This window comes from Arvicanthis niloticus, chromosome 22 (assembly GCF_011762505.2).
Source record: "Arvicanthis niloticus isolate mArvNil1 chromosome 22, mArvNil1.pat.X, whole genome shotgun sequence".
Lineage (NCBI taxonomy): Eukaryota > Metazoa > Chordata > Mammalia > Rodentia > Muridae > Arvicanthis > Arvicanthis niloticus.
The window spans coordinates 2,663,367-2,689,055 of NC_133429.1; the positions used below are offsets into that span (position 1 = coordinate 2,663,367).

Consider the following 25,689-nt stretch of genomic DNA (forward strand, 5'->3'; position numbering starts at 1 on the left):
TGGTTCTGCACACTTTTTTTTTTTTTTTTTAATTTGTTTCTCTGGGAAAGTCAAGAACATGGGGGTGAAGGGTGGGGCCTCGTCACACGTCAAAAGCAGAAGGGGGCAGCAAGGGCACTTCAGCCGAGGCTCAGGGCTTGAGGAACTCAGGCGGACTCAGAGTAGGAGGAAGAGGAGGGGCGCCGTGACCGAGGCCATGGCTCACCCTCAGGGAAGAGCGCCTCTCCTCCTGGCCACGGGAAGGACAGGACACAGACCCCGTGGCCTCTGCTTGAGCCCCTACTACAGCTGCGGGTAGTGACGGGCCCCGCAGGTGGTCCTGCACCCTGCTGCACACCAGGCTGGGGTCCCAAGGAAAGGGACCTAGACTGGGCGTGGTCCTTCGAAGCTGAGTCAGCGCCTGTGTGCAGGGTTGTGCCTCTGGGGACCAAAGTGGCTACTGCTGCCTGCCCGAAGGTTGGTGAACCCCTGCCAGGCTCCCGTCAGGCCAGGTGGCAGATGGGGGTTCCCTTACTCCCACCAAGGTGTGTGTGGAGCAACCTAAATCTGCCCGGAAACGCTAGGCTTTGCAGTGCTGGCAGACAGACCCACTGACTTCTGGGGTACGTGGGAAACCCAGGACCCTGGTCCAAGCCAACTAGAGAAGAGGGCAGAGGTGACCCCAAAGGTCCCAAAATTAGCACCAGGAAGAAGGGCCCAGTGTGTGCATGGTGGGGGAGGGGGTTCTCGGGACAGGGAGTGGCTTGGCTGACCAACAATGACTCCATCTTGGGTGATTGCTCCATCCCCAGTAAAGGGCTTCTCCTGTTTCGAGCTCTGCTACTTACTGGAGGGGACCCACCCACAGGTGCCCGTCCTCCACCAAAGACTTCACGACTTTGAGTCTCCAAAGAAGTGTGGCCTCACCCACCTGCCCACATTAGGCTGCTGGCGCCTTGGCCAGTGGGACCCTTTCTGGTCCCCTCGGAGACTCCCCAGAAGTAACAATAAGGCACAGACAGGCTGGCCTGGGGCGGCAAGGGGACACCAGGCTGGGACTATGGTGGGCATAAGCCGCCTCTGTAAACCTGCTGTGACCTGGACTGGGGGTCCCCATTCTTAGGGAGGCTGATATGGGTTGGCCTGTCTCTCACCAAGGGATGACGCACGGCTCAGAGGTTTGGGGTGAGTGTGGAGACGGGCAGAGCACCCCCCCACCCGTGACTCGAGGTGCATAGGGAGGGACCACACCTGTGTCTGGGGCCTGTGAGGTGGAGGGTGAGGGCGGGCAGGCGCCGGGGAGGGCCGGGCTGCTGGGTTTGAGTGTGGAGCATAGGACGGGGACCGGGGACTGGGGTGCCCCGGTGGGTCACATGACAGAGCAACATCTACAACGAGGCTTCTTCATGTCAAGATCCTGGGCGTCGCTGGGTGTGGTCGTGGGCCCCGTCTGGTTCTCCTCCTTGGTGGCTGGGAGTTCAGCCGCGCTGCCATTGAGTGGTGCGGGCTCCCTGGGGGTGGACGCGTCTTCAATCACCACCAGTTCAGCCTTGATGGTGTCCTGCAGGCCCAGGACCTTCTTGGTCTCTGCTTCGTCTTCTACATTCTGATAACCCATGAAGACCATGGTGACCGGGGGCTCCTGGCCGGGCTGGATGCCTGGTGGACCTGACGTGGCCTCTCCTGGTTGAGCCTCAACTCCTGTGATCTCCCTTCTGGACGGCGTGGTCCTGGTGACATCGTCTGCGAGTCCCCGAGGCTCCGCTGGCCCAGCTGTGGACCCCGCCTCGCTCAGTGTGACCTCATCGGCCTTGTGAATGAGTTCATCCACCTCGGAGGAACTTAGAGGCTGGATTCCGTTCTCAGTGATGCCGTCCACGGCATGGACCACTGCGTGGGGACACAGGGAGAGAGTTAGCAGGGCGGTGCTGGGCAGAGCCGGGTCGCTGAGGCAGACACCCACCTCGACAGCCAGCTCTTGTGGTACACACCTGTTGTTCCAGCGCTCAAGGAGGCTGAGGTATGCCATGCTCTCCCTTCCCAGCTTCCTGGGTACTGGGACAAAAGGCATGCACCATCAGGCCTGGCTGTCACTTTCTGAGTTGTGGGGAGCTAAATAAAGCCAATGTCTCCTCACCGAGGTGAACAGCTGTTTACAGCCCCGGAGCACACCTGAACCTCAGCTTTGCAAACTCCTCTGAGATCTTGGACTGCAGGGGCGCAGACAGGGTGGTTCCAGGGCTACCACCTCACAGATGTTAGCTTCCCACCCTCTGACCCTCTGGAAGAGAGTCCCTGTGCCTGGCCTCTTGGTGACACTGGAGGTGCAGAGGGTGGAGTCAAATCTCTCCCATGGGCCTGGGCCCCTAAAATGAGAATCCAAGCCATCAATCTCCATGGAAACAGATCTCCTGCTGTTACCAAGCAACCAGGGTCCAGTCTAGCTGGTTCTGGGTCCCCAGAGAGACTATTCAGAGGTGAGTGGAATGGCCCAGGGTGGAGCCCCGTGGAGACACTTTGGGAGTGGCACAGTGCAATGGATACCAGCCTCGTTGTCCTTCATAAATGGTCACATCCATCGGGGCCAGCAAGTCCCACGCCAGTCACACCCGAGATAAAGCGTGTGTTTACACAGAAACGTGCGCAGTAGTAAACATACACACACAGTCCTTCCTCACACTCTGACACATAAGGAGGGGGTTGTGGTAGATTCATGGGTCTAATGGGACGAGTGACAGCTCGTTGGGGTGGGGGACTTCCTTTGGGGTAATGCAATGTTTTGAAAGTATATAAAATTACTGTACACCAGGGACCAAACCTCATAAATCACCAAGTGTAAAAAGGAGACTTATATGGTATGCATTTATTTCTTTAAAAAAAGGATGGGGTGGGGACCAATTTGACTTTATGGTTCCTGCTAAAAAATGTCCCAGATTAGATATCTAATCTAATAGCATCTAGTTTCCTCAACATCACTTCCCCACAGATCAGCCTGGTAAACACCTGTAAAACCAGTCAGGAAAGCCAGAAACACCAATTTAGAATCCCACAGTGGGTGGGAGGGAGGTGGAGGCTTGGGGTGGAGCCTTCATCTAGAATCCCTAGTGAGGGTCTTGGGGCGTGGCCAGGGGTGGAGCCCTGCCTAGACCTCCCAGTGAGGGATTGGGGCAAGGCTTAGTTGTTAGCCTTTGCCTAGCAGTCTGGAGGCTCTGATTTCTGTCCCCCACATCAGAGACACATAAAATTAGATCTCTTCTATACCATCACTCCACCCAGGCCACCCACCACTTTCAGTCCACAGTCCCTTCTTCCTGTAGCTCAAAGCCTTTTTCTTTCTTTTTTAAAATTATTTATTATGTATACAGCATTCTGCTTGCATGTTTGCCTGTAGGCCAGAAGAGGGCACCAGATCTCATCATACATGGTTATGAGCCACCATGTGGTTGTTGCGAATTGAACCCAGGACCTCTGGAAGGGCAGCCAGTGCTCTAACCTCCAGTTCCCACAGCCCTTCTTTCAGTACCCACCTTTTGCGCACCCCAGGGCCTTTGCACAAGCTGTGGCGCCTGCCAGGTGCTCTGCTTCCTTCTCTTGGCTACGCAGTCGGGGGCCTCTGAGAAGCTCCCATCTCACTTGAACCTGCCTGTAGATTTCACCTCAGTGCTCAGCACACAGCCCAGGTTCTGAATGACTGACCAGGCCAGGAGAAAGGGCTGGGCGGGGCAACCTTGGCTCTGCGGGGTGCCCTTGCAGCAGGCACGGGCTTCTCATACCTTTCGTTTCGTCCTCGTAGACCTTCACGCCCTGAGGGAGTGGGTCCCGGGGGAGCAGTGTGGTGCTGGACAGCACCCTGGTCTCCCCGGTCACCTTGTCCTTCTCCACCGTGATCTCCACCGAGTACATGGCTGATACGAGAGGCACGGGGTTACCCCACGACCCATCTGCCCTCAGGTGCCCCCCGCTGGGCTACGGCCAAGCCAGGAAAGAAAGGTAGCGGCAGAGCCAAGCAGCGATGGCAGTGACGCCGGGATGCTGAGCAGGCCCCCCAGATGCAGCCCTCCCCACTCCAGATCCTCCCTAGCTCTGGATGACAACGGTTCAAGTATGCATTTTGCGCAGAGCCTGAAGCCCATGCTAATGTCCCCAGGGCCCCATGTCCTTCCATCTCTGCCCACTGTGTCCTGCTGAGCCACAAGACTCTTCCTGGTCCTGAACTCACAGAGACCCACCTGTCTCTGCCTCCTGCATCCTGGAATTAAAGGCATGGCCACCGTGCCAGGTGAGATGAATTTTAACAGCCGCCGCCCAGGAACTGACCATGTTCCGGCCCAGAAACCTCTTGATGGTGCTCTGAGAGATGCCAAACCTGGTGGCCACTGCCACCCTCACACTGAACCCAACTGAGTTCCCAGGACTCCATCCTGGGAGTCCTGTTGTCCATCCCCATTGGCTGGACCCCCTCACAGTCACCTCCAGAAACATCTAGAACTTTCTACTGTTGACCCACCACCCAGGCTGGGACTCTCATGGTTCCCTGGCCCAGCAGTCTCTGGTCTGTTCTCTGTGCAGCTCTGAGAGGTCACTTGTAAGCACGTGGCTAAGTAGGTACCCCTGCTTTTCCCAAGGCTGTGCTCCTGGCGTCTCCAGGGCCCTGAGAATCACCCGCTCCTTCCCACCACCCTCTCTCCCTCTCTCCTTTTCCCAGTATGGTTAATTGAACAGCCACTCACACCCACCAGAATACCAACTCCTCCTCTTTCATGTCTGGCTTCATAAGCATTAGTTGAATGAATAACTGATTGTAAGTTAATCATTTTTCTTAGTACTACAAACCTACTTACAAGGCTGCCCGCTCAGTTGAGCAGGATGTGTGCATTCTCTACAAAATCACGGCTTGCAGAGATGGGGGGGTGGGAGCCACACCTGGTGTCACTACCGCAGAAATTCTGAACATCCCCTAGACCTCCTGAACTTGAGCTCTGCAAGAAATTCTAGGCCTGCTGTCCTCCTCTCTCCAAGATGCTATAATATAGTACATATTAAGCCCTTGGTTTTCTGGGTTTTGGGTACAAAACATGTCAGGTCCTCCTGTGTGAGGTCGGTGTGATACTGGGACCCCTGGAGCAGGCAGGATGTGACGCAAGCATGGTCAGGCATGTGGGAGGCATGTTCAGCCTGTGTGCCACCCCCAGGTCCCCAGGCTGAGGTTAGGGATGGAAGCCACAGGGCACTGGGTTAGAGCCACCATGCTGGGCCCGTCTTCTCAGAGAAGCCTGGGCCAGTCGCAGCAAAGCAAATGGGTTCTGAAGTCGCCAGACACCCTGCTAAGGGCGGGTCCCAGTGAACTCCACCCTGCAGGACCCAGACAAAGCCTCAGATGGTAGCTAGACAGGGTAAGGAGTGAGGGTGACCCACCTGCTTTCATCATTGTGGAGCCCCCTGGACACCGCACCGGTGTGGACGTGCGATTCTCTGCATGGGGCACAGGGTGGAGAAAGAGACAGAGTCAGAGACAAGATTGCAGGATTCCCCACAAACCCAAAACATCCCTACCAGATGAATCCAGACAGCAATACCTGGTCCACAGACATGGCCAGACCTGCATATGGCCTAAACAACCAGATGCTGCCCCAGAACATGGACTGGAACCCCAGACCTCCAACACGTCTGCACCCCAGAACTCCAATACATGCTATGCACCCTAGATCCCCAACATATGCAACTGCACCTTTAGACCCCCCAACACCTTCTCCTACAGCCCCAGAACCTCAATCCATGGAACTGCACCCTCAGACCCCTAACAAGTCATCTGCACCACAGACACTTTAGACTTGTGACATCGCCAGGGCCCCTAGACCCCAACACATGTGCTGTCCTCTAGACAACACAGCTACTTCCTCCAGCCCTGTGCACGCCCAGGGCCCCTCACCCCACGGTCAGTCCAGCTCATCCCGACTCCTCATTATTCAGCCCAAAATGACTTTCACAGGGTCCCTCAGAGGCCTGCATGGATTTTCTTTTGATTATTATTATTTTTTTTTTTTTCAAGACAGGGTTTCTCTGTGTAGCCCTGGCTGTCCTGGAACTCACTTTGTAGACCAGGCTGGCCTCAAACTCAGAAATCCACCTGCCTCTGCCTCCCAAGTGCTGGGATTAAAGGCGTGGGCCACCATTGCCCGGCCTTGATTTTAATTTTTAATCCTACAGCAAAGCTAGGAGACACTAGGGGACACTCTCTATGAATAACTAACAGCGAATCAGGTCAGAGGGTCCCAGGGCTGCATTGACAGCCTTGTCAGCTGCACTGGGCAGAAACACATGCTCAAAAGTGATTTAAAAAACCAGAGAGCTGAGACCACTGTGGTGGCACACATCTTTGATCCCAGCACTGGGGAGGCAGAGGCAGGTATCTTTGAGTTCAAGGCCAGCCTGGTCTACACAGGGACTTCCAGACAGCCAGGACTATGTAAAGATCTTGCCTCAAAAATAAATAAATAAACAGGGTTGGGCTGGGGTCCAGTGGGCATGCTTGGCATGTAGAACCCCTGGTTGTCCCCCCAGCACCACACAGACCAGCATACTGGCACTGTCAACCCCAGTAACTGGGAGGTAGGGGCTGGAGGATCAGGACTCAGGGCCATCTTCAGCCACAGAGTTTGAGGCTAGCCTGGGCTACATGAGATTTTTTTGTTTGCTTGCTTTTGTTTTTCCAAGACAAGGTTTCTCTGCATAGCAGAGTTCCTGGCTATCCAGGAACTAACTCTCTCTGTAGATCAGGCTAGACTTAGACTTAGAGATTCATCTGCCTCTGCCTCCTGGGATTAAAGGTGTGTGCCAATCTTTTTTTTTTTTTTTTTTTTTTTGGTTTTTCGAGACAGGGTTTCTCTGTGTAGCCCTGGCTGTCCTGGAACTCACTCTGTAGATCAGGCTGGCCTCGAGCTCAGATACCCACCTCCCAAGTGCTGGGATTAGGTGTGTGCCACCACCACCTGGCAATAACATTTTTAAAAATGTGTGTGATGAATATATTTATTCATGAGGTCTTGTATACAAGTGTGCACATGCATACAGAAGCCCAAAGTTGACACCCGTGTTGTTCATCCTCAATTAAGAAGTACACCTTGCGCCAGGCAGTGGTGGCACACGCCTTTAATCCCAGCACTTGGGAGGCAGAGGCAGGCGGATTTCTGAGTTGGAGGCCAGCCTGGTCTACAGAGTGAGTTCCAGGACAGCCAGGGCTACACAGAGAAACCCTGTCTCGAAAAAAACCAAAAGAAATACGCCTTGCGGGGTATTTCTTAAGTGTATTATATTTTAGTTGGGTGTATATGTATGTACATGTATATGCAAATGCTCATGGACTCTGGTCTCCCGGAGCTGGAGTAACAGGTGGTGCTGAGCTGCCTGACATGGGTGCTGGGAACTGAACTCGGGTCCTCTGGAGGAGTAGCTGAGCTGGCCTGCCAGTGAGCTCAGGCTCCTCCCACCATGGCCTCCTAAGCACTGGGGTAACAAGGGTGACATGTTACAAATGTTAAGCCAAGGCCAGTTGGCTGGGGACTATGACACAGAGAATGGATGTGGATCGGCCCAGGGCACTCCTCTGGTTCCCGCCACCCCAACCTGATCCATAAAAGTGTGCTGACTGAGACCTCGTCACTCTCACCCGCCATCCCACCTCTAGCCACCAGAGGGCACCAAAGGCCGCATGTCCTGGCTGGAAGCTTACCTTTTGGGGTGCCCAACGGAGTCTGCAAGAAAGAGAGAAAAGATTAGAGCAGTCCACTCAGCCTCTTCCACAGCCCTAAGCCCCCTTCTCCGCTGGAGAATGAGGCCGTCGGCCTGACAGCCTTGGAGGGACAGGCTTAGCCCCTAATGGAGTCTCCAGCAAAAGCTGTCAATTTGTGCTTGGAAAATTCCTGTTCAACCTTCAAAACCCACACCCTCTGGGAAGCCTGCCCACCCTCCTCCTGACCCTAGATGCTTTGGGGGAAGGGTGGGCCTCCCAGTGCCCAGAAATTCCCTGAGAATAGGTCTGGTCCCCTTCCTAGCTGACACTGCTCATGTGCCAACAGGCTGGAGCCCGCACTCAAATGACATTTTGGTCTCTCCCAAACTAGGGTAGCATACAACAGGCAAGGGCTGAGCTAGCTCTCCCTACAGGAGCAGAGCTTTCCCAGTGTCCACAGCAAATTGAGTTCGTCCCCAGCCCAGCCCTTAAAGATCTCCTGTCAGCTGTGTGGCCTGGAGTCAGACCCTTAACCTCTCCGTCACACGGAGGTGTTTAAAAAGTATTTATAGGTAGGTATGGAATCTTAAACCTTTAATCCTAAAACTCAGGAGGCAGAGGCAGCAGGATCTCTGCGGGTTTGAGGCTAGCCTCAGCTAAATAGTGAGATGCTGTCTCAAAAAAACAAAACAAAACAAAACAAAACAAAAACCAGATTGCTTATTATAATTACGTTGGAGAAGTGGTGTCCTGGCTAAAGATAGGCAAATTATTCCATACCAGAAAGGTATGTACATTGTGGTTATTTAGTTCATGGACATGTATGTGTATGTACATTGTGGTTATTTAGTTCATGGACATGTATGTGTATGTACATTGTGGTTATTTAGTTCATGGACATGTATGTGTATGTACATTGTGGTTATTTAGTTCATGGACATGTACATAGGAGATGTTCAGTAAAACACAGACTCAACAGGGCCGTGAGACAGCCCAGTCCTAAAGCTATGTCAGACAAGCAGCAGGGTCTGAGTTCTGTTCCCTGCAGTCACGCCTGCAAAACCCACAAGGGAAGGCAGAGACAGGAGGATCCTCAGAGCTTCTGCTGAACTGGTGAACAGGTTTAATGGAAGAACTTGTCTCAAAAAATAAAATAATAAATAAATAATAAATGAAAGAAGTTGGGTGAGGCTGGAGAGATGGCTCACAGCCTAAGAGCACTGGCTGCTTCCACAGAGGACTCAATTCCAGCTCCCAGCACCCACACAGTAGCTCACAATCACCTGTAACTCCGGTTCCAGGATACCTGGTGACATCTTCTGGCCTCCGCGGCACTGCACTCATGTGCTCACACACGGAGACACATATAAACACATAATTTAAAATAAATCTTTTAAAGCCAGGCATGGTGATGCACACCTTTAATCCAGAAGCAGAGGCAGGCAGATCTCTGTGAGTTCGAGGCCAGCCTGGTCTACAAAGAGTTCTAGGACAGCCAGTGCTACATAGTGAGAGACCTTGATTCTAAAATAAGTAAATAAATATTTCAAAAAAAATACAATAATGTGGAGATCAACTGAGGCAGACACATTACATCACCCTGTGGCTTCTGCATTCAATGTACCCATGTGTTCACATATATTTCACACACGCACACACACACACATGCACACATGTACACACACACTCGTGCCCTTACACACACAAATATATAAAAAGCAGCATGAACAAACAACTGGATGTAGCAGCACAGGCTTGCTGACACCGGTAAAGGAAGGGCCTGAGTTCTATGCCAACCTGAGCCGGCATGTATACAGTGAGATCCCGTCTCAAAAGATCCAAAACTTAGGTCAGCAAGATGGTAGATTATGGGGCAAAGGCACTTGCTGCCAAGCCTGAAGTCCAGAGTTCGATCCCTGGGACCCACATAAAGACTCAAAGGATAGAACGGACCGTTGGGCCCTCTGGCCTGCATGGTATATATGTGTGTGCCCACAGCACTGTAAGCGAATAAGTAATTCAAAGTATGAATGCTTCAAGCCTAGCCTGGCCTACAGAGCAAGTTCTAGGCATCCAGGGCTACACACAGAGAAAGCCTGTCTTAAAACAAAACAGAACAAATATTAGGCTAATTTTTTAAATTAGGCTAAGATGTGGATCAGGGGTTGTCTAACATGCCTCAGTTCCTAGATTCAACGCACAGTACTCCTCCCAAAAGAAAGAAAACAAGAAAAAACTGAGAAGAAATAAAAAATAAAACAAAGCAAAGGAAAGTCTGAGGGTGGAGTCCATCTGGGGCCAAGGCCTGACTGTCCACTAACCCATCAGACTGTAATTGCCCACAGGCACAGAAGCTGCCTCCACATACAGGAAACTGAAGCTCAGAGAGGTCAAGCAATCCCTCTCAAGTTGCACAGCCTCCACTGTCATGCACTGAGGAGGGCTGCTGTGGCTCAGGGCCTCTGGGAGCCTCACCTGCCGAGCGTTCACTGTGGTTTCTGACTTTTGCTCCTCCTTGGCTGGACTTGTAGACTGGGACCAGACTGGGCTGGAGGCTGCTGGGTTCTCCTTTGGGGCAGCTGGGGCTGACTCTCCAAACTCCAGGACATCAATTTCTTTCTCCAGCCTGTAGAGGGTAAGAGCGTCACACGGGGCTCCCGCTCACATGGGGCTCCCACAAATTTAGTTTTTGTTTTCGTTTTTTTTTTTTTTTTCTTTCCCCAAGACAGGGTTTCTGTTTATAGCCTTGGCTGTCCTGGAACTCACCACGTAAACCAGGTTGGCCTCGACTTGAGAGATCTGCCTCCCAAGTGGTGGGGTGAGAGGTGGACACCCAAATGCCCAGCTCAAACTTAACTTCCTCTCTTCTTACATTTCCGTATTACCACACAGCGTCTGTGTGTGCGCACACGCCCCTGTGCAGTGTGGAGGACACCATGTGTGTTCTGGGGATAGAACTCAGGTTGTCAGCTCAGCAGCGAGCACTCTGCCCACTGAGCCACCCCACACAGCCTACATCTTGGTGTTTTACAGGACAGCCTTGCTGTGTAGCCTGGCCAGTCTGCGGCTCTCTCAGGCAGCAAACAGCAGGGCTGGGGCCCACCCAGGGCTGAGCCTGCTTCAAACAAACTCTCCCTTCTTTGTCCTCCCACTCAAAACTAACGGGAAGTGTTAGTGTTGTAGAGATAATGGAAAAATATGTGTCACTGTCACAAGCATCAGAAGACTTCAGTACAAACAACCCCCCCCCCAAAAACAAAACAAAACAAAACAAAACAAAACAAAAAAACAAAACAGTTAGGCCAGAGCCAGGCAACGGTAGCAGCCCATGCAAGGCAGATGTTGCAATAGGGAAGCAGCCAGTTTTAGGTCAATCTGAGCCGCAGAGATCCAGGTTCAAAAAAGCAAAAGTAACAAAAAAAATAAAGGGCTGGAGAGATGGCTCAGTGGTTAAGAGCACTGACTGCTCTTCCAGAGGTCCTGAGTTCAATTCCCAGTTCAAAACCACATGGTGGCTCACAACCATCTGTAGTGGGATCTGATGCCCTCTTCTGGTGTCTGAAGATACCTACAATGTACTCACGTAAAATAAAATAAGTAAATAAAAAAAAGAGGCAGGATGAAGGCAGTGAGGGGCTAGGGGTGTGGCCAGAGGGTAGTACCCCATCTACAAGCCCCCCATTGAGGGGGCTGTGGGCGTGGTCAGGAGGGAGCCCCTTCTTAGAATTCTCCAGTGAGGGGCTGGGGGCTTGGGGGCCTGGTCAGTGGTGAGCCTAGGCCCAAGTCCTTAGCTCTACAGCAAGGCAAAAATCCCTGACTGGTTTGTAGGCAGGAAACGGAAGCCCAGGGAGGCTGCTCTTAGCTTTCACATGCAGGAGAGCCCCAAGTGCTATCTTTAACTGTTCCACCTGGCCAGGGAAATCCTGGCTAACCCCACAGACAGAGCCACAGGGCCTCTCATGGCCTTGAAGAAGTTAGTCATTTCCTGCTATGCCAGCCCCCCCTCTTCTCCAAGGCAGACCCCTACAGTCGCCTGGGTCGCCAGTGGGAAACACTTGCGTTTTGTTCCAGCCCCCACTGGAAGGCTATGTTCCCTGTCCCCTCTACAGCTTCCTGTAAGCCCAGCTGCCTCTGGTCTCTATTAAAGCTGCAAAGGCCAGCTGGGCTGGTGCCAGGGAGCCCTCAGGGAGGCTAGTGATGGTACCTCCCTTCCTCTGGGACTTCTGCCTGGCAGGCCTCACACCTGCCCCTGTGTTGGGATGTCACAGCAGGAAGCCTAAGACAAGGTCTGCCTCACAGTCCACACTGTTTGTAGCTGGAGGCTGGGCACTGTGTGATCCTCTCTGAGGCACATGGAAAGGTCTACACTGTGACACCTGCCCATTCCTGATGGGGGTCCCCAGAAGTGTCCCCAGGCCCATCTACCTGGACTCCCCTGTCACCTGGACGGCCCCCTTCCCCTAATGCTCACCTGGTGATGGACTCCTCCAGGCCCCGGGCTTTCTGTTCATCCTCCTGCATCTGCTTCCTCATGTCCTCGTCACCCTCCGAGGCTGAGGATGGTGTCCCCTCCAGCAGCCAGCGTTCCCGCAGTGCCTTGGACTAAGGTGGTGGGGAAGAGGCTCAGAACTGAGGTGGTTATGGTTCAGTAGGTCAAGGTTAGAATCGGGACTCAAGTCAAGATCAGAATTTTGAATGGGGGTCATTGTCAGGGTTGAAGCCAGTCTGGGTCAGGCTGGAGGTCATAAATGAAGTTATAGTGATCTTAGCCCCATCCTAAGGTCACACATGCCAGTAGTCCCATGCAGGCCCCGCATAGAACTTCACAGACTCACCTTAGAGAAACAGCCTGCATAAGCCTGGGTCCATTCCCAAATACCAGGGCTCAAATAGACGGGGAGCCCAAAGTATCCCTCCAGGCCACTCCCACAACCCCCACTCTTAGGCCCCGCCCACAGATCTCCACACTAGGCCATGCCCATAGGCTCGCCCCGCCCACAGGCTCCACATAAGCCCCCCCCCCCCCCCCCCCCCCCCCCCCGCCTGCCTCACACCCTCCACCGCACCCTACCTTCAGGTACTGCAGCTGTCTTCGGTCATCCTCCAGCTGTCTCCGCTTACCCTCAATCTCTGCCTGCTTCCTACGCTTCTCCTGTGGGTGCAAACCAGGTCAGGACAGCCAGGGTCCCCAGAACCACAACCTCCCCTGTGTGACCCAGGAGACCGGTACCAGGGGACTCGGACATGGAGCATTTGCAGACTGTGAGCCTGGGTTGTGACAAACGCCAGTCTTAGTTTCCCCACCTGTTCCCAAGGGGACCAGAGGTCATGTGAAAAGAAGAGGGTCTCTATTTTCATTTCTGGGCACCTAAGAGAACTCTCCGCTAGCTGCGTCCAAGTTCTGAAGCCTAGACTGTGCATCAAGAATCCTGAAACCTCATCCTGCCCAGCCTACTCAGGACCCCAGGTCCGAAGTGGGAGGAACTCACAGCGATGGCTTGAAGCCGCTCCTGCTGGGACGCAGTGTCTGTCGCCAGGACCCTGCATATAGGAGACAAAGTTAGCCAATGAAAGAACACCCCTCCCCCTAGATTTCCTATCAGGTGGGCTCCTTGGCTCTTTCAGAGGCTCTGGGATGGATATAGGAAAAGGGGGCATTAGGTTTGGGCCATGAAGGATTCACAGGAGTTCACCAGGCAGTAAAATTAAAGAGGGGTGTCACCTACGAAGACAGACTAGAGGACATGTCAAAATGATTTCCAGGGACCCTCTCGTTAATCAAATCAGGCTCAGGGAGGATCAAGCCTCCCCATCCCCCATTTGATCTTGCAAAGTAAACAACAGAATGGTAGGACCTCAAAGCGGCCCAAGATAACAGAGAGTGAGTTTCCCCAGAACACGCGGCAAAGTGCCCGCAAAGCCAAGATCATTTCCACCTTGTTCTTGAGACAGCTGGCCAAAAGGGTTAGGCTCAGACACCGCACCTAGCTCCCCGACTTTCCTGATGCCTTATCTCCACAGACTGAAATTACAGCCGTGTTCAACACCCTTGACCTGGAGTAAAGCTTCCCAGAAGCCCTGCATAAGGCTTCTCTATACCTCTCTGGGCCTCAGCTTCCCCATCTGTGCAACTCAGGAACAGGAGACATCTAAGTCTGAGCTAGCCTAGGATCGTAGCAGGGAGCCGGTCCTGCAACCCCACCAGCGAACTGCCTCCAACCAAGTCCATCCAGACAACCTGGAGCCAGCGACATCTCCCCACCCCCAGCTCTTGGGTTTAGTTTCCTGACCTCACTAAGGCCTGTGAAGTGACCTGGCTCCCACGCCCTGACAGGTGACCCTGGACAGTTGCTCCCTTCCTGGCAGGAAACACCTTCCCTCTCAGGGCCTCCCTGGGGCCTGGTAGAGTGAACCCACACTGATTTATCTATTTTTACAGGCCTGAGAATGGAATCCAGGAACTTTTACCTGATAAGCAGGGTCTTTACACCTGACCACGCCCCCAGCTCATCATTGGGGGATTCTAGTGGTGGGGTGGGATCCATACCTCCAGCCCCCTCACAGGGATTTTAGGCTGGGATTCAATCTCTGACCACGCCCCCAGCCCTAATTCTTACTTTGTGTGAGTGTGCATTTGTACACACGCAGACATAAAAGTGTGAAAGGTAGAGGCCAACCTTGGGTGTTAGTCCTCAGTCACTACCCAGCTTGATTTTTAAGACAGTTTGTCACTGCTGGCTAGCCAGGGAGCTCAAGGGATCCATCCACCTGTTGCCCACTCACTCATTACTGGGGTCACAAGCACAGGCCACCACATGGCTATACCTGACTTTAAGGTGGTGCTGGGATTGAACTCGGGTCCTAGTGTATACGCAACATGACTAACAGGTGCTTCCACTGCCCCTCACCGTTATACTGAGACAGGGCTCACTGAGCTGCCCATGTTAATCATGCAATCCTCCTGTCTCAGCCTTCTAAATCCCTGAGTCACCTGGGTTAGCTTTGGCTTTTCCTGTCTCCCCTTTGTCCTAGTGAGGCTGGCTTCCACAGTTGGTTTTGGGAAAGGCTAGACCCAGCTTGGCTTTGAGGACCTTACAGGGTCCACAGGAGCAGTCTTTCTTGTCTATGTTCCTCCTATGAGATCCAAATGTCCCTGCCCAAGCCAGACTTTCACTGTCCTCTCCCACTTCTCTGTCTCCCAGCTACCCCTCTATACCCAACAACCCAAACTACCTTCTCATAGCAGTGATCAGACCCCGCCTCTCTCCTTCACTCATCCCTGTGAGAAGCCCGTGTCTGGTGTCTGGTGTGGCCTAACCCATATCTACCTGCTTGTGTCCCGGCGCTCCCCCGTCCTGTCCCCCACCTCAATCTATTCCGCTGAGAGGCAGGTCACTACCACCCAGGCCCTTTGCATTTCCTGGGAACCGCCTGCTGAGTTCTCTCAAGGCGGAATGCTGTGTGCAGAGGTCAAGCCACACAGGGCCCAAGAGTGGCGGCGCATTTACATCTCTAATCGCGACACCCGGGAGGCATCCGCCGGCTATGTAGTTAGTTCCCAGCCAGCTAGAGCTACATAGTGAGACTTTAAAAATGAAGTCGAGTAAGATTAAAGACCCTTAGGAAAAAAGGGCCACGCTGAACTACCCACCCAGTGTGCAATTCCCCCCACCGGAGTCAGGTGGCCACAGGCCGGACACAGGGACAGCTGTGTAGCCGGTGGGCGGATGAGACAACAAAGCCGTCAGTGTCCTCGGCTGCACTGCCTGTCCCCAGTCCAGAGTGGATGGAAGTCAGGCGGGCATAGCCAGCCGACATAGAGACAATGTTCTCAGTCGTCCCAAGAAGACAACTTCCATCCCTCGGTCTCTTCCATCCCCATATTGTCGCCGCGTGGTCACAAGTACAGGCGCGCAGCTGAACCCTTCCCGCGCTCCTCCCCACCCCCGGGCGCCACTGCCTTGATGGATGGCGGGCCCGCGGGAGGCGGTCGCCCTGGCAACCTCGTCGTCCCCATGGCAACGCGAGGCCCTGTGTGTGGAGGTGGGGCCTGCTCTGAGCATCCACCCCCGGCCCAGTGCTGGGGGGCTGCGAGACTTCCACTAGCTCTGAGGGGGGCGGGGAAAGGGCGGTTTTTCTCCTATTTTGGTTTTTGGTGTGCCCACGCATCTCCCTAGAAAGGGTCTGGACCAGGCAGTGAAGGTTAAGAGGGAAAAAATATGCAAATCATTAAGCCTAAGTCATATCTAGCAGCCCATGCCTGTGATTTCAGTAATAGAGAGACTGAGACAGGACAGTGAGCTCAAAGCCAGCCTCGAAAACTTGGTGAGAATTGGTCTCAGAATACAGAGCAAAAAGAGACTTTGGGGCTGAGGTAGAGATGGTGGGAGTTGCCCCCAAACACCCAAGAGGCCGCAGGTCACTCCAGCACTTGGAAGGATGGGGTGCGGGAGTTCGAGTCCGTCCCTCATTACATAGTGAGTCTGAGAGCAGCCTGGGCTATGTGGGACTCTAACTCCAAAAATAAAAATAAGTGGGGACATGGTGGCAAAAGCTTTTAATCCCAGCACTCCAGAGACAGGCAAACCTCTGAGTTCGAGGTCAGCCTGGTCTACAGAGCAAGTTCTGGGACAGAAAAATATTGTCTCAAAAAAAAAAAAGAAAGAAAGAAAGAAAGAAAGAAAGAAAGAAAGAAAGAAAGAAAGGAAAAGAAAAGAAAGAAAGAAAGGAGAAAAATCGCCTTTATTTTATATGCTTGCATACTGATACACTTATATGCATAGTGGCTGATGCCTGTCATCCCTGTGTTTGGGAAGCTAAGGAGACTTTCAGTAAGCTTGAGGCCAGCCTGGGCTACATAGACACTGAGAGATGCCCCCATGGAATGACCTTTTGGATTGGGGCAGGAGTTGGGAAATGCCAAATAGAAGCCATATCTCCAAAGGTCTTGCATACACGTGTGTGGAGACACTGCCTTAGTGAGACGGAAGGTGTGTTGCCGGTTGTGTGTCTCCGGACAGGTGACTTGTGGTCTCTGAGCCTGTCCTGGTGCCTCCTATGGGATTATTTTCAGGCACCTAGTACGGGATCTGGGCTCCTTTGCTGCTGCGTGTGGGTGGCTGAAGCCTGGGGAGGGCGTCATCTCCCAGTTCCTGAGATAATTCAGCTCCAGATGAGACAATGGGAAGCCAGTGACAGCCCAACCCAAGCCTTGGCTTCCAGTATTGTTTTTGCAAGGCCCAGAGAGGTTATGCAACAGGCCCAAGGTCACCCAGCGGACAAGGCGGCCCTGGCAGGGATAGCGGTGGGGGGAGGGGCACAGAGGGGTGTTGACCACGCTTCTCCTGCCACAGCCTGGGCAGCTCCAGTGTCCGGCAGAACAGCAATGGGAGGGATCAAGCTGGTCAGGCATGGAGCCCGGCGCCCAGAACATTCCTGCAGCTAAATGAAAGGAAAGTGCTGATGGTAACCTTGGCCGGAAGGGGGGGCGCGTCGGGGATGAGTGGAGACTGACAGGGCAGCCCTTCCCCCACTGAAGTCCCCAGCGTGGGGCTGTCCAATTCACCTGTTTGGTGCCCCCTCTCTTGGAGCACCCTGTGTCTCCTGGGCTCTTAGTGTTTGACTCCTTCAGACCCCGCCCCTCAGGCGTTTTCATCTGGCTCTAAGCCCTAACCTAACCCTACCCCTCAGGCTGGCTTTACCTCCTCTTCTCCAGCTTCAGCCTTTCCATCCCCAAGCTAAACTGGGCACAGCCTCTTCCCCCAGGGAGCCCTCCAGGGAGTCTCCTACTATCCCAACCCAGCACTCATGCAGCCTCAAGCCAGAGGAGAGACTCAGTCATCTGCCAGCAGGGCAGGCCCAGGTCAAGGGAACAGAGACTTTGGCCACGAATCTGTGGTTGGATAAAAAGCTGGACCCTGCCCTGGATCCTCACAGGTGAATGAGAACTCATATTCGAATGCAGAGACCAGTTTCCACAGACACGCCCCCAATCACTTCCAGTAACAATCCTCAAACACCTGGAACCTGCTGTGACCCCAGGACCTTGGTACTTGCCATCCTGCCACTTGGTGCAGTCTCCCCCAGATCTCCTCACCCAGGCCTCCCCTCTGTGACTCTGCCGACACTTTGTTCTTTTTTGTATCCCACAGAACAAAAAGCAAAGCTCCAACATACATCACAGCAAGGCACGGAGAGACGGCGGAGAGACGGCAAAGTGTGGACTTGGTGACAGCAAGTGTCCGCAACAGGGCGATCTGGAGATCAGGAATGCATTCGGGGTGCTGGAGACGCGGGCATGGGGTGACTGCTGCTGGTGTGGGCTTCATTCTGGGGTGATGAGGTGTTCCAGAGCAGTGGTTCTCAGACTTCCTACCACTGCAACACTTTAATACCGCCCCTCACGTTAGGTGAGGGTGGGGTGACCCAACACAAGATTAATTCAGTGCTACGTCATAACTGTCACTTTACTACCGTTAGGGATCGTAATGTGAGCATCTGTGTTTTCCCATGGTCTGAGGCGAATCCTGTGAAAGGCTTGTGGAGCTGTGACCCACGGGTGGAGAAGCATTGCTGGAGAGAGCTACATACAGGCTATGGTTGAATATGCTGCATCACTATGTAGGTTAATGTCCCTTTATGGGAAGTGGAAGGCATCAAGTCTCAACACAAAATGCATTTGGTTCAGGTATATACAGAAAGCCATCGTTTCTCTGTGACAGGGTCTCAGGTAACCCAGGACACCGCTGGACTTTGTATGAAGCCCAAAATGCCCCCTGCCTGTGCCCCATGTCTGCTTTCTGTGATGCTGGAGCCCAGGGTCATGTGATGACAGGAGAGTAAGTGGTCTATGCTCATCCCCAGAAGCACTTCCTGCCGTGTGCTCACCAGCTTCAGGAGGGTCAGCACAGGGCAGGCGCCACGCCGTGCACTGGAAACGCAGTACACTTTCTTATGTTCCCTGTGTGCCTATGTGAGTTTATGTGCACCGTGTGTGGATAGCTGATGGCTGGTTGAGGCACTGGATCCTGTGGGACCATGGTTGCAGGTACCTGTGATCTGCCTACGGTAGGAGCTGGGGACCAAACCCAGGTCCTCTGGAAAAGAAGTACTTGCTCTGACCCCTGAGCCATCCCTGCAGGATCCAAGTTTCAACTTTTTTTTTTTTTTTTTTTTTTTTTTTTGTGGTTTTTCGAGACAGGGTTTCTCTGTGTAGCCCTGGCTGTCCTGGAACTCACTCTGTAGACCAGGCTGGCCTTGAACTCAGAAATCTGCCTGCCTCTGCCTCCCAAGTGCTGGGATTAAAGAAGTTTCAACTTTTAATCCAGCTTTGAGGCACACTTTGGTTCCCTAGCACTCAGGAGGCTGTGTGTGTGTGTGTGTGTGTGTGTGTGTGTGTGTGTGTGTCCCAGGCTAACCCATCTCAAGGGGATGGGGGGGAAGAGATTCAGATTTAGAGGTTTTTAGACTTCCAGCCCAGAAATTCAGTTTAGATTAAAAACCACTTTTGGAACCAAGAAGCGGGCTCAGTGGGTAAAGGAGCCTGCTGTCAAGCCTGGCAACATGAGTTCGAGCCCCAGGACCCACAGAAAACAGACTCCTAAAAATTGTCCTCTAACTTCTGCTCATGGACTGTGTCACCCATGCCCATTCCACACACAAACATAAAATGTAACTAAAAATTGCTTTCAGGAAGCTGGGAGGGGGTTCTGTGACTAGAGCACCAGATGTTCTTCCATAGGACCCTGGTTCAATTCTCAGCACCCACATGGCAGCTCACAGCATCAGTAACTCCAGACACAGAGGATCCAAGGCGCTCTTCTGGCTTCCAGTATCAGCATCATGTTCCCAGCACTCCTGCACACACACAGGCATGCACACACACATGCACACACACACAGACACACACACACAGACACACACATAGATATGAACACACAGAAAAACACACACAGAAACACACACAGAGAGACACACACAGACATGTACACACATGCACACACAGAGACACACACAGATATACACACAGATATGTACACAGATATATACACACATGTGCACACACAGAGACACACAGACACATACACACACAGGCACACAGATATATACATATAGACATATACACAGACACACTCAGATATGTACATACAGACACACACAGAGACAAATACACATACATTTATTGTTTAGATTTGATTATTTTAGTCATAAGAGTATTTTGCTTGCGAGTCTGTGTACCATGTACATACAGCGCCCTCAGAGGTCAGAGGGGGTGTCAGGTTCCCTGGAACTGGAGTTATAGATAGTTGTAAGCCACCATGTGGGTGCTGGGTCCTCTGCAAGAGCGGTCAGTGCTCTTAACTGTTGAGCTGCCTCTCCAGACCCATACATACATACATACATACATACATACATACATACATACATATATCTGCATGGGTTGGATATATGATTCAGCAATTTAGAGCTCTGGCTGCTCTTCTAGAGGATCCAGGTTCAATTCCCAGCACCCACATGGCCACACCTCTCTGTAACTCCAGTTCCAGGGGATCCAGACACACATGCAGGCAAAATAATTCAGATAAAATAAAAACAAATACATCATCTTTTAAAAATCTGCATGATATGCCGGGCGGTGGTGGCGCACGCCTTTAATCCCAGCACTTGGGAGGCAGAGGCGGGTGCATTTCTGAGTTCGAGGCCAGCCTGGTCTACAGAGTGAGTTCCAGGACAGCCAGGACTACACAGAGAAACCCTGTTTCGAAAAAAACAAAACAAAACAAAAAAATCTGCATGATAGTGCACTTCTTTGATCCCACCCTTGGGAGGCAGGGGCTGGTGGAGCTCCGTGAGTTCCAGCCCACCAGGGATACACAGTAAGACTTTCCCCCTAAAAAACAAAACAAAACAAAACAAAAACCACATACAAACAAAACTTGAACAATGTCTTTGAATAGGAGGTTGTGGAGAAGGGCTGACGGAAACTGTGATGGTTAATATTGTCAGCCCGACAGTATCTAAAGCTTCCGCCGACTGAGAGGAAGTCTTTACACCTGGTTAACAGAGTGGGAAGACCCGCCCTGACTGTGGTGGCGCCATCACAGGTTAGGTTCCTCAGCTGAGGAGGAGGGAGACCCGGAGCTAAGCTCGGATGATGGGTGATCACCTCTCTCTGCTTCCTGACTGTGGACCCCGCCCCCTGCCACGCCCTCCCCGGCATGATGGACAGTAGGAACTGTGGTCAGAATAAATCCTCCCTTAAGCTGCATTTCCCTGCCATGAGACAGGTCACTAATATAACGTGCTTATCAACTCATAATTACAAGTGCAAAGCCATCCTTTCCTCCAAGGCCCAAGCCAAAGACAGGCTAGGGTCCCTGCCCACCTCCTGGTCCTGCCCTGAGATTTCTACGGACAGAGGATTTGAACACAGATGGGCAAAGTGGGGCGGAAAGTGTTTGCTGCACAAGCCTGAGGACCCGGGTTCAAATCCCCAGCACCCACATAAAAAAGACAAGGTATGGTGGAATGGGCTTTTGTCCCAGCCCCGGGGAGGCAGAGACGACTCCCTGGAGCACACTGGCCAGTCTACGCCGCTTAACTACTAAGTTCCAGCCCAATGAGAGATGCTGTCTCTCAAAAGTAAGGTAGAAGCAGCCTGATGGCGGCGGCGCACGCCTTTGATTCCAGCGCTCGAGAAGCAGAGACAAGCAGATCTCTGTGAGTTTGAGGCCAGCCCGACCTGTATATCAAGTACCAGGACAGCCAGGACATAGAGGGAACTTGTCTCAAAACAAAAACACCAACCATCAACAATAATTAAAAACAAACAAACCCACAAACACATAAGAAAAAGAAAAAAGACAAAGGGTGTGATCTCATCTTCCTGTGGTGGATGTCAGACTCCACCCTCTGTGCTCCTTGGTCCCCCAGATCTCCATCTTGCCCTCTCTGCCTCCTTGCTGAGCGCCCAAGGCCTGGCCACACCCTCCACAGCTGTTTGTCACAGCTGGCTGGGGCTCATCCATCAGCAGCCTGACCTAGGCTCAGACGCACTACCAGGCTGTGTCCTCTGGGTCCGGGAGCGGAGGCCGCGCAGCCCGGCCTGCCCCCCTCTGCCTCGCCCCACCGCGCCCTTGGAGCTCTCAGCTCAGACAGTGGCTGCGCAGCCTGCAGAGGTTGGGGCCCAAGCGCACGCGCCCGTCTGGCCAGCAGGTGCGCCAGTCTGTCTGCCGCAGGTCCTGGAGAATACTTTACAGAAAAGGCTCAGATGGGAGCGCCCGAAACAAAACAAAAACATTTCTCAGGTAGACTGAGGCAGGAGGGTGGAGAATTTGAACTCAGCCTGTGCTACACAGTAAAAGCCTGCCTTGGGCAGGGGGCGAGGGGTGCGGTTCTTTAAAAAAGTCAGAAAGTTGAGGCAGGAGGATTATGAAATTGAGGTTGATGCACAAAGAGCAACCAGAATGTAACAGCAAGGACAAGGCTGGCGCGAATGCTCAGGAGGTAAAGTTACTGGGAAGCCTTAGGGCCTGGATTCAAATCCTAGGACCCACATGTTGAACAGACAGAATGACCTGCAAGTCCTTTTACCTCCAGACATGTGTCATGTCCCCACAATAATAAACGACAGACTGAAAATACAACAACAAAAATCTCTAAATGAATAAGTTATACTCCATTTCTCCGGCCACCTTCCCTGTTCTGAGGCTGGCCGGCTAATTCCGTCCTTAAAAACTCACATTTAGGGGATTACTGAGATGGCTGTAGGAAGGCTTGCTGCCAAGCCTGCGGCCCGAGTTCAATCCCCAGAACCCACATGGTGGAAGGCGGGAACGAACTCCTGGAATTCAGATGCTCTCACTTCTTACTTGCCCACACACTCTCCCACACTCCACACAAATTATTATTATTATTATTATTATTATTTTAAAAAACCTCACATTTCAAACTAAATCCCCTATACTGTAGAAAAATATCACAATTACCCAGACAGACACACTCAGCTAGAGTATGAAGGTGCAGGGACCAGATAGATACAAATAGATACAAAGAGAACCAAAGCTTGCTCTGCAATTGAATATCAGTGCAGACCTGACACCAAGAGACTGACAGGCGGGAGGCGGGGAGGGGGAGACGGGGTAGGTGAATGGGGTTAAGATCCAGAAAGAACCTGGTGAAGGCTTCACTTCTGAACATCCCCATTCCTCCATTCTGGTAGATCAAACCTGTAGCCCCAGCACTCCAGGGTGCTGAGGCAGGAGGATTACCACAACTTCCTGGTCACAGTATCTGCCACCTCTCTTCGAAAGTAATACTTATTAGGTCTTTAAATTTTTCAAAGATTTATTGCATTTTTAGATTCTGGTGTGTGGGTTTGCACACATGCGTGCAATGCCTGTGGAGGCCAGGAGAGGGCGTCGGAGCCTTTGGCTCTGGAGTTACAGGAGGTTGTGAGCCACCATGGGGGTGCCAAGAATCAAACTGGGGTCCTCTCCCTCTCCTCCCATCTCTCACCTGACACACAGAGTTTCTCTCTGTAGCCCTGGCTGTTCTGGAACTCGTTGTCCTTGAACTCAGAGATTCGCCTGCCTCTGCTTCCCAAGTGCTGGGATTAAAGGTGTGAGCCAACACGAAATTACGACACAGCAGTAAGCTTTCTTACACACTGAGCCATCTCTCCAGCCACCTCCAGTAATTCTCTAATGTGTATCTTTGCCTTTCTTAAAATTTAAAATGCTTTTTGTTGTTGTTGAGCTGGGGCGTCACTATGTAACCCTGGCTGACCTGGAACTCAAAGATCTGCCTGCCTCATCTGAGTGCCGGGGTGAAAGGCTTGTGTGCACATAAGACAGACAGACAGACAGACAGACAGACAGACAGACAGACACACACACACACACACACACACACACAGGAATACAGCATGAACATCCTCTGTCCACTAGCCTTTGCAATCATCTCATGTTCTGGGCAGTTCATCAAAGGACTGAGTTGCAGGGAGTTTCACCCCAGTGGGAAAGGACTGTGACTGGAAGGTCAGGAACCCGACTGGCCTGGGCCAGATGGAATTCACCCCACCTAGTGTCAACTGGAAACCTAAGAGAGGTTTTTTTCTCATTCACAGCTACATGGGGCCAACCTCGAGCTGAACCCACCAAAACACAGTAACCGGTAGACCGCCCACCCAGAGAGAGGCCGTGAGGGGCTGTATGGAGAATCACAAGAGACTTGCAGCAGGTGCTAAGGTCCTCTGGGTAGGCTGTGTGGCTCTGGGGTATCATCTAGTCCCCTTTGAGTCGTAGGATCCCCGGTGGGAAAGAAGGGGCTAGAAGAACAGGAAACAATAGCGGCCTAACCAGAAACAGGCCTTTCATCTGCTGTTCCAGGAGGGAGGTTCTGTCTGTCACCTGTCTGTGCAGCCCACTGACCACAGCCACACCCGGGCCTGGCCCCACTGTCAGAGGCTCCCTTGGGCCAGGCCAGTGGAACAGATAAACAAGCGAGGGGATGTGGGGCAGGCAAGTGCAGGCCCTGGCTCCCCTGAGCCCCTGGCTGGGCTCCCGGGGGCAGGGTGGAGGAGCAGCCAGGCCTTTGTCTGGGCTTTCTGAAGTAAAAGGATGCAAGGGCTGGGTGTCAGCCTTCTTGGCCCGGGAAGGATGTGACAGCTCCCACCCATCAGAGGGTGTGGCGGGTCACGGGTTAATCCCAAGAGGAAAGTTGTCTTGCACAAAACACACCCAGAGAGGGAAGGGCAGGGGGAGCGGTCACCAGCCAAGCCGGGCTGGCCAGACTGCTCTGTCCCAGCCCTGGCTAGGGTAAGGACAGGCGCCCTGTGTGGTATGCCCCAAGACACCAAGCAGGCAGATTTGTGACCTAGAAGATGCTTTTCTACCACCAAGCCTGTCGAGCACCCCCCGACCACCTATCCTTCCCACCTGTGGGAGTAAGGGGCTTGGGGGACACCGTCACATTGCCCAGAGCGGGCTGCAAGCCTAAATGGCCCTGGCTGCGTATGAAATCGCCCACTGTCCAAAGCTTCTCAGACCCACACAAATGGACCCCAGCTCACTCAGACTAGGTTTGGGGACTGGGTTCCACCATCATTTTCAACCTCAACCAGCCACTCCTTTGAGTCACACCATCTGGTCCCCGCTTTTTCTGGGAAGGGGGAGGGGATACTCTAAGAGGGAAAGGGGGGAATCAGATTAGAGCTTCTGACAGGGAACCGCCCGCCTAGCTCTCCTCGGAAATCTACCTCTCCAGCCAGTGGCAATCAGACATCTAAGGGGTCGGAAATGGTTTGGTCAAGAGGCTGCGGACCCGGAGGAGGCCACGAGGAGGGCAGAGCCCAGGAGGGACCTACAGAAGCGCCAGGAGCAGCAAGCCGAAGCTGGGGGAGGGGAAGCGGGGAGCATGCTGCCTCTTGAGGAAGGGTCCCATTACTCCCGAAGTCCCGCAGGCTCGCGGGGAGATCCCACCCACAGGTGGCCCAGCTTGGATAAAGGGTCGTGCGCGCGCGTGGGCCCCTCTCCTTTGCATCCTGCAAGAGATGTGTGGGTACAACCCAGGTGCCCCCCCCAGCTTGATTGGGGACCAGGCCTGGAGCGCGCGGCCCAGCTCGATCCTTCCCCTTTGCAGCTGGGCACGGTCTCCCCGCGTCGCCTCCGGGTTCCCCGTTGGGGGTCTGGGGCGGCAAAGCGCGCGCGGCCGGGTACTCACTCCATCTCCCGCGAGGTCCGTGGGCGGTGCAGTGCTGGGCAGGGCCGACTCTAGGGCCTGACGGCCGGGGCTGTGCGGCGCGGGGGCGGCACCGGGGCGGGCATCGTCCCCAGCGCGCCGGGTATTGTCCGGGCGCGGCCGGGTGGGCTCGTGTGCGCGCCGCCTCTGCGCGCTCCCTGCGCCCCGCGCGCCCGCGCGCGCCTCCTGCCGGCCGCAGACGCCCCGCACCGCGCAGCTGCACCCCAAAGCGTCGCGGAGAT

General features: G+C 53.3%; 1 protein-coding gene across 5 annotated transcripts; it reads right to left on the reverse strand.

Annotated features, from left to right (window-relative positions):
* Positions 1–3: 3 nt before the first annotated feature.
* On the reverse strand, positions 4–25,652 carry Palm (paralemmin). Of its 5 annotated transcripts, XM_076919564.1 has the most exons (10): positions 25,430–25,649; positions 17,885–18,093; positions 13,198–13,249; positions 12,780–12,860; positions 12,180–12,310; positions 10,184–10,334; positions 7,709–7,730; positions 5,395–5,451; positions 3,753–3,884; positions 4–1,869 (listed from the first exon to the last, which is right to left on the reverse strand). In XM_076919564.1, the coding sequence occupies exons 2-10, from the start codon at positions 18,034–18,036 to the stop codon at positions 1,349–1,351; spliced, it is 1,299 nt and encodes a 432-aa protein (XP_076775679.1). In that variant the 5' UTR covers positions 18,037–18,093; positions 25,430–25,649; the 3' UTR covers positions 4–1,348. The 5 variants fall into 5 exon arrangements, with proteins under 5 accessions (XP_076775679.1, XP_076775680.1, XP_076775681.1 ...); XM_076919565.1 differs by lacking the exon at positions 3,753–3,884 and having other exon boundaries at positions 25,430–25,652; XM_076919566.1 differs by lacking the exon at positions 17,885–18,093 and having other exon boundaries at positions 25,430–25,633.
* Between the last annotated feature and the right edge of the window lie 37 nt (positions 25,653–25,689).

What these genes read in the sequence shown, in the direction of transcription:
- Palm (XM_076919564.1), bottom strand. Translation starts at nt 18,036, where the DNA reads ATGAAGCCCACACCAGCAGCAGTCACCCCATGCCCGCGTCTCCAGCAC. An exon ending in CTGGAGGAGTCCATCACCAG is followed by an intron (nt 10,335 to 12,179) that starts GTGAGCATTAGG and finishes TACCCTCTACAG; the next exon opens with GCTGGAGAAAGAAATTGATG. An exon ending in CTACGAGGACGAAACGAAAG is followed by an intron (nt 1,870 to 3,752) that starts GTATGAGAAGCC and finishes GTCCCCACGCAG; the next exon opens with TGGTCCATGCCGTGGACGGC.